The sequence below is a fragment of the Serinus canaria genome, chromosome 6 (genome assembly GCF_022539315.1).
Source record: "Serinus canaria isolate serCan28SL12 chromosome 6, serCan2020, whole genome shotgun sequence".
Classification (NCBI taxonomy): domain Eukaryota; kingdom Metazoa; phylum Chordata; class Aves; order Passeriformes; family Fringillidae; genus Serinus; species Serinus canaria.
This window is the reverse complement of record NC_066320.1, coordinates 3,679,354-3,687,493: the sequence shown is the minus strand read 5'-3', so window position 1 is coordinate 3,687,493 and position 8,140 is coordinate 3,679,354. Positions and strand designations below refer to the sequence as shown.

The 8,140-nt window shown below is 49.2% G+C and overlaps 1 protein-coding gene across 4 annotated transcripts in view; it reads right to left on the bottom strand.

Annotated features, from left to right (window-relative positions):
- Nucleotides 1–4,939: 4,939 nt before the first annotated feature.
- SGMS1 (sphingomyelin synthase 1) overlaps nt 4,940–8,140 on the bottom strand; it is a 90,230-nt gene continuing 87,029 nt past the window's right edge. For all 4 annotated transcript variants that reach the window (XM_050976338.1, XM_050976340.1, XM_050976339.1 and 1 more), the window contains one exon: nt 4,940–7,471. In XM_050976338.1, coding sequence (XP_050832295.1) covers nt 7,292–7,471 — 180 coding nt within the window. In that variant the 3' untranslated portion in view covers nt 4,940–7,291. The remainder of the gene's footprint in view (nt 7,472–8,140) is intronic.

Genomic DNA, 8,140 nt, shown 5'->3' with positions numbered 1-8,140 from the left:
CCTCTCTTATCAGCTTCTTCTGCTACAGCACCCGTGGCCAGGGCTGAATTTCACAGAGCAAATATTTTAGTGACAACAAATCTAAAGTCACAGGTTTCCTTCCTGCCCTCCCTGTTCCCTGAGCTGTCCAGAGTTATCCCAGCCCATCAGCATCACACACACTCACCCTGCTCACCACCCCCCTGATCAAACTGCCCCAAAACCACTGGAAGGTGCAAACCCCCATCCTAGGGGATCCCAGGGGAATTTCCTTACCTGAGTTCCCTGGCCTGCTCCAGCAGCTCCCAGCTCCAGGCTGGAAAGCTCAGGTGGAAAATTCTTGCTGAGTAACCCCGTGAGTCAAGAGTGGCACAAGATAAGGAGAAACCAATCAATAATTGGAATCCCACAAGGAGGTGATGGAAGGTTTTTCCCTGGTGTGTTTCTGCTGAGCTGCTGACAGCATCTCCCTCTCGCAAAGTAACCTTCCCACGACTGCTCTGCTGCTCAAGGAATTTGGGAATTTATTTTTTTTTTTAATCTCTGCCTCATCACAGCTTGGTCCAGCCTGTGGGATGGTGGCTGGATGTGACTCCTGGTTCTCATGGAAGCTCAGTGCTCTGGGTTTCCATCCTCTACCAGAAGAGCTTGGAGACTCCTTTGTATTTTAAGTGTGAAATACTTTTTATTAATGCATTTCTATTTAGCCAAAACCTTATTTGTTAAAACCCAGCCTTTTTTTTTCCCCACCTGTTTCAAGTCCCAGCTAGGCCTGGATAAATTCTCCAGCTGCTCAAATAGCTTTATCCAAAGGCTTTTGGCACTTTGCTCCTCCCCAAAGGGACAGGACCCATCACAGGACCCTCAGATGTTGGCAGGGAAGATCCAAGCAGCCACAGCCCTTTCTCCTCCTGCACTGTGGTGGGGATTAAAAGCTGGGAGCACCTCTGGGGTTTGCCTCCCCTCTGAGGGAAGGGAAAAGAGTTCCCATCCCCTTTCCCTTGGTGCATCCCTGCTCCAAGGGTTAACATTCCAGGAACGGCTGCGTCAGAGCCTCAAGGTCACGTTCAGCTCTGCCCTTTGGCTCCAGTGGTTTTTGGACTGGATTTCCTGATACCTTATCTCCTGGCTGCAATCCCCAAGGAACCTGCAGGGCCTGGAAACAGCCCTGTGGGCTGGCAGACCTCCCTGGACACTGCAGTGCTCCTGGGAATGCTCGGGTCCCAAAGCCTTGGGGGCAGCTGGAGGGGACAGACACAACCATGGAGCAGCTGCTCTGCTGGCATGGGAGAGCTGCTGGCACAGGGGTGAGCCAGGATCAGGCTGGGAAAGGACAAGAGCTCTGCCTGCAGGGGATCTAGAACTGCTGGAGCATCAGAAGCTGATCAGGGATTGAGTTTTAAGGAATTCTTCTTGTGATGGAGAGTCCTGCCAGCCACAAAATGCAAACAGCTGAGGAGAAGTGGCTCTGTGACCACCTGTGGCTTCAGGTGGAGGAGGGAAAGGGGGACTGGTGACAGCTCAAACACACCCTGGGGAATATTTCAGGTTGTTTTCCTGTTGAGGTTCTGGGCACTCACAGCTCCCCACCTCTCCTGGGTGATGGGGCTGTGCCCAGGCCCAGCACTGCAGGAGCAAGGAGCTTTTTGGTGCAGAAAAGGCATTTTCTGGGCTGCAAAGAGCTGAGCTGAAGTGCTAAGGGCCTGGTAGATCTCTCTGAGTGCCTCCCTGCCTGTGGCAGTGTGAGGAAGGTGGAATTTCCCACAGACCATCCTCCTTCCCCAGACCAGGAGTCCTCCAGCTTCTTCCCGCTGCCATCTTGTGCCAAATGAGTCTAAAGAAAGTGGTTTTTTTAAATTATTTTTTTCAAACAATCTTCATCCTGCTGAAAAAAGGTTCCTCCCCATCAGTGCTACCACAGGGCTGCTCTCTGTGACCTCCCCAGGGGCTGCAAACAACCCAGGGATTCCAAACTCAGCAGGAGAAGTGTTCAAACCCACCTGGGATGAATGGATCCACTGAAGGAATCAGGCACAGCTGGCACAGGGAAAACCACCCAGCACAGATGGCCAAATGTGCCCTTCTGCCCCCAGTGGGCTTCCAGATCATTGAGAAAGAGGAAAAATAAAATGAATTGAGAAAATTGGCTTTGAAATACAAACCCATGATGCATTTGCTTCCCTTTCCTCATTTTTCAGTTCCTCATCCCTCCTGAGCTGGATCAGAGAAGTGGCCCTTTTCCTAACAGCACCCAAATTTCACTTTAAAACCTGCATTTCCTGGTCTCTTGCAGAGCTCCCTTCCTGTAAACCATCCAAGCTGGGACTGGGTAAAACTAAAACTGGGTAAAACTAAAACTAACTGGGTAAAAGTAAAACTAACTGGGTAAAAGTAAAACTAACTGGGTAAAACTAAACTCTTCTGCTTCTTAAACATGCTCAGGCCACGATCTTCTCTGTAAACCTTCTGGAACAAAAACTTTTCTGATGGGCAATGAAGAGACTAAAAATTGCTTGAAAAAATTACTTTTGAAAAGAAAATTAGAAGGCCTGGAAGGATTCCTGAAACTGGCTGCATCATTTTTGTCCCACTTGTTCTAGGGGGGGAAAAAATTCCTTTTTTTTTCCTGAGAAGCCAAGGTGGATCAGCAGTGTCAGGGTCTCACTCATCCCTGCAGGAGAGAAAAGGTGATTCCAGCCTGTCTGCTACACCCTGGCCAGGTCCTGAGCAGAAAACTGGAGCAGCCATCAGCTCAGCATGAGCAGGGGGCTGGTGCAGAGCTCAGACCCTGGATGTGAGGGCTCTCAGAGCCTCTTCCATAATGTTGTTTATTTATCAGAAAACGGCCAAAGTCCTTTCTGCTGGGGCTCAGGGTGGCAGGAGATAAAAGTGTTTGCACAGAGCTGCCAGGCTTTGGCAAGGACACACCAGGGCTGCTCTCTGTGAAAATCCAACACCACGTGGATTTTCTTCCCTGCTCCAAACACACAGCCCCATTCCAAGCAGCAGCTGCAAGTGGGAGAACTTCTTTGTGGTGGCAAAAGGTGACTTTCCTGCTGGAAAACACAGGAAGGGCAGGTTGAATGGAAAGGCAAAATTGCAGTTTCTGAACTCAAAATCCTGCACCAGGTCACTGAGTGACAGCTGAGCTGCAGGGATAGCTGGCAAATTTAATTAAAACGTTGTCCTGGGGTGCCTTGCCTTTCCTTCCCCATCCTCCCTTGCCTTGCCTCAAGAGCAAAAACTCTCCTGCCCTCCTGGAAAATCAACTCATGGTGACTTTTTGCTGCTAATAATTTATGGCCAGACATGTGAACACCCCAGAATTCCCCAGGGGATGTGCCTTAAGTCTATCCAGGGGTTAAAGCTTCACCACAAATAGAGAATATTTTGCCATCCCTCATCAGAAGCTGCAGCAGCAGCCCCAGGGCACTTCCCTGGGATGTGGGAGAGCCCCCAGGAAGAGCCAACAGCACATGCCCAGCTAAAAAGCCCTGGCACAAAACTGGGAGAACCTCAAGACTCAAAACCAGCCATCCAGACTTGGGCAGATTCAAATTCAATCCCACTGGGGTTTTTTTGGGGGGGAAAAAATGGTCATAAAATGAATAAGGTGGGCTGCTCTGTGTCCACCCCTGCCAGCAGGGGCTGAGCTGCTGCTGCTGTTGAAAGCCAAATTTTGGGAGCCCTGTCTGCTCCCAAACCTTGAGACCCCCAGGGACCATCAAATATCCAACTCCTGGTCCTGTGGAGTGCCTGAGAGTGGTGTCCAAACATTTATTGATTCAAACAAAGGGTGCTGTCCCCAAATCCTGGTTCTCACTGGCATTCCCTGCCCAGCCTGCAGCACACGAGGACAGCCAGGGGCAGGAGAGGCATTGAGAGGATGCAAAAAGAAACCCCAGATCCTTCTGGCAAACTTTTGTGGCCAATAGCAGGAATTTGGGAATCTCTTTGGGCAGTGCTCTGATCTGCTGGCACCAGGAAGAGAAGGAGCACCCAGCTGTGTCCCGAGGAAAAGCAGGAGGGGGAGGTTGATGGGATTGATCTTTCCAGAGCACAGGAAAGTAAAGGGATCACTGCCCTTGCTCTTGTGCTCCTCCCACACCTCCCATCCCTGCATTGATGGGTGTCAGCCCTTCCCCACATTCCTGTATCCAGATGGATCTTGGCAACATCAGTGCCCACCCTCCTGGCAGAGATCCTGGTGTGCCCAGGTCCTTCCCCACCCTGAACCTTCCTTTTCTGGTGCAGACCCCTCTTCCCACTTCCAGCTCCTGGCACCTGCACTGGCCTGTCCAGCTTTGCCCCTGCACACCCAAAGCTGGCCCTGCCTGTCCTCTCCAGACACCACAGAGGAGGATGGCTCCACTGGGAGATCTGAGGGGTTGGGGCAGCACAATGCCAGATTCCAGCTTTTACAGCTGGTGGTTTGCTGTGCTCACCTCTCTGAGGAGCACCCAGCAAAGAGGAGCAGGAGCTGGGAGGGAGAGGCAACCATGCACCAGGGCAAGGGGATCACTGAGGTGGTGGCTCAGCCTCTCAGTGGGACAAGATTGTCCCTGGAAGTCACCCAAGGATCCCAGCCCAGGAACACAAAGCTCACAGGCCAGGTGATGGCAGAGGAGCCCCAGCAGGCCTGGCTGCATTCCCCAGACAGCAGAGGCTGAGGGATGGCTGCAGGTGGATCTTACCTGAGGTTTTGGGGGGAGCACAGATGGAAATGTGGGGTTCTGGCCACCAGCCCCACGCCCTGACCCCGAGCCACGTCCCATCCCAGCCAGGGAAGGCAGCACGAGCTCCCCAGCCTGGACTGAGCCAATGCACAGCACTTCTGTCCCAAACCCATCCCTGGGCCCCTCCTCCCCCATTCCCAGGCTCCCTTCCCGAGGCAGCCTGAGCACAGATGGGGCTGTGAGGAGCCAGGGCCATGCACAAAGTCAGACACCACAAGGCAGGGTTGAGCAGATTCCATTTAATGTCATGTGCATATATATCCATACATTTACTAATGTCAATGGTTCGGGTGTGCGTGATGCCAGGTCTTGAAAAATCTACTCCTTGGGTTACATCTGGGAGCACCAAATCTCTCAAAAATCACCTCAAAAATCAGCTGGGCTGGGCTTGGGCTGCTGAAAAACCGACTGTGAGCCCCAAAAAGCTGTGAACTGAAGGCAGAGCAGGCAGAGCTGAGCCCTAAATTCCCACCCAGCTCTGCAAATGCTGCTGCAAAGGGCTTGGCCAAGGAACCCTTCCCTCCCTCCTTCCTTCCCTCCCAGGGAGACAGAATTGATAGGGAACATCCCCAGGCAGAGCAGCAGAAGCAGCACCCCACCAGCTCTCCAGGCTTTTGGCCAAGGCTGAGGAACAGGGCAGAGAGGCAGAGATAAAACATCCCCAAACAAAAGAAAGAAAATTAAAAAAGGGGAAAAGTGACACTTTCACCAGCAGGGACGCACAGAAATTGGCTTCTCTTTTTTTTTTCTGGTGTCCAGGGGCCAGGACTGGCAGCTCCTGGGGGAAGGGATGCCCACCCTGCCCTGTGCTGCATCCCAGCAGTGGCAGGGTAGATTTTTCAAGGCCTGGAGATGGCTCCCAGGAAGGCTCCTCCCAATTGCATAGCATTTATTTCAGATAAGGCACTGTTTTGCCCAACAGCAATTCCACATCAATGCAGTTTCCATACAGTCCACATCGGATGGCCTACAGTGCAATAACATCAACTTAAAGGCAAGGTTTGCAAGAATAAACCCAGCTTTAAATTTCAACTGAATTATTAAGAAGATAAAGGAAACTACATTTTTCAAAAGCCTTTTTTATTTTTCCTTCACCATTGTTGTTTTACAATACAAATATCACCTTGTGAATACACAAAAAACCTACAGAAGATAACTCTGCTTCACGTAAAATACAGAATGGATAGATATATATATATATATATTTATATATATATTTTTCTCTTCTTCATTCTTTTTTTTTTTTTTTATATATAAAAACTATTTTTGTTCTGCACATTGGCAAGTTTAGGATAGGAGACTTCCCCAAACATACAGTATGTATGGTAGGAGTGGAAACTTAGAATTACATGCAGTTTCTGCACAAATATTTTAAAGAAATAGATTATCTTTGTTGTTTTTCAACAACACTCCAGTAAGGGGATGGAGAAACCATTCATAGTTCACTCAGTGATCATTTGTAAAATTCTTAAAAAACAGGAATTCATGGCTGTTTTGCTTTTTAAAACCCAGTAGACAATAAAGTGATACTTTTTTAGCTTGACCTGCCCACAATGTGTGAGCAAGGTTGGATCCTTTTTCATTTGGTGGGGTGGGAGGTTTTTCCCTACACGTGGCAATTTCGACATTATAAGCAAATTTCCAGTTTAATTTAGCTATAAATGCAAAAGTTAGTAATTATACAGTATATATAATTCTGCTTTCATGGAATACTTTATTTTAAATAAAAACATTTAAGACTGCCTACTGACCATACAATCAAGACAAGAAAGGCACTAGAAACATAGACAAATCTCTCTCTCTCCCAAGAAGCATTTTCTTTAAATTTTTTTAACTCTCTATTCTCTGACATGTAAAAATCTTTTTAAATTTAATTTTTTTTTCATACACATTTTGAAAAATAAAGTTAGGAAATACTTAGAAAATCACTTTACATTTTTTCTCTCTCTTTTTTTTTTTTGGTTTTTTTTCCCCTTTTTTTTTTTTTTTTTTTTTGCACTTTTTTGACACAGTCAGTCACTGCAGAATCTACAAAATCAGGATTTACCAAACCTTTCTGTGTCTATCATCTTATTCGTAGCGCGGTGCAACAGGTAGAAAGATTTCTTGATTTCACCCAAGGCAGATATTTAGAAACCTTCATATAGTCATTTGCTAGAAAATGGCTTACAGCCCAATCTTTGGGGCAAGAGATATGAAAAGTATGTTTTCCCAAGAAAATAATATGCTTTGTTCCCAGACGTGACTGGAAAGACCAGAACTCATGATATAAAAGCTTTTTCATCTATGTTGTCGCATCATATACAAAGGAAGGTGGTGATGGGCAAATGCAAATCCCAACTCTATCAACAAGAAATGTGTAACAGTGCATGATCAGTTAAATTCTCTTTATTGTTGTCCAACGCAGATCCTTTGGAGAGAAAAAAAGATCACAGTGCTTACCAGGTAACTGAACGGGTCAGGTCCAGGGAGCTGCTAAAGAAAGGGGTCAGGGAGCGGTGGGTTTTTGTTTATGGCATCTTCTCTTGGAGTTGTGAGCACTTGGGACAGGTCCTTGGGGGGCTCTGGTGACACTCTCACGTGTCACTCACCAGGCGGCTGTACTTGACCTGCCGGCCCCGCGCCAGCGCCGGACACCGCAGGGGCCAGTGGTAGGAGCGAGGTACAATGCCTTGGACATTCTTCTCAAAGTACTGGAAGGGCTTGTACCACCAGACCCTTGCCAGGAGGTTCGTTTGGGAAGCTTCTTTTAGCACCTGCGGGGCGAGGAGGACACAAAGAGGATCGCTGAAGGGCAGGGCCTTAATTCGCACATCGGTGCTTGGTGCCGTGGGATTTCAGGGTCCCTCCCCTGATCATTCCCCCCCAGGTGTGTCAGTCACCTCTCTCCTTTCCCCTCCCTGACCCCTCCCAGCACTGTCAATCCTGGAATTCCAGAAGGGTGTCCAGGGATTGGCAGATTCAAAGGATGCCCTCTGCCCCCAGGGGGGCACTGGGCCATCCAGGTGTCCTTTGTCCCTTGAGACCTCCTCTCCTGTACCTGCTTAGTGGCTCCCAACCCCTTCCCTCCTCCCTTGTGGGTCCCACCTCGTTATTCCCCTGGCCTGGTGCTGCCTGAAGCCATACACCACAGCCAAGCCTTGTGCTGCATTCCTAGCCAGGTGCCTCATTGCCACTTGGGTGCCCTTTGCTGTTCAGTCAGCTTGGGAGCCACTGGCTTCTGTGCCCACGCTCTGCAGCTCTCCTCACACAACAGCTGAGGATTCCACACTTTCACTCTGCTCCTGGGCTCCCAGAGCAGTGCTGGAGTCAGGAGTGCCCCCAGTGTTGCTGAGGAATTGCTTCAGCAGAGCTTTGGTGTGGAAATGCTCCTGTCCTGCTGCCTGAGGTGACTGGGGAGGTAGCCCAGGTAAAACAACAGCAAC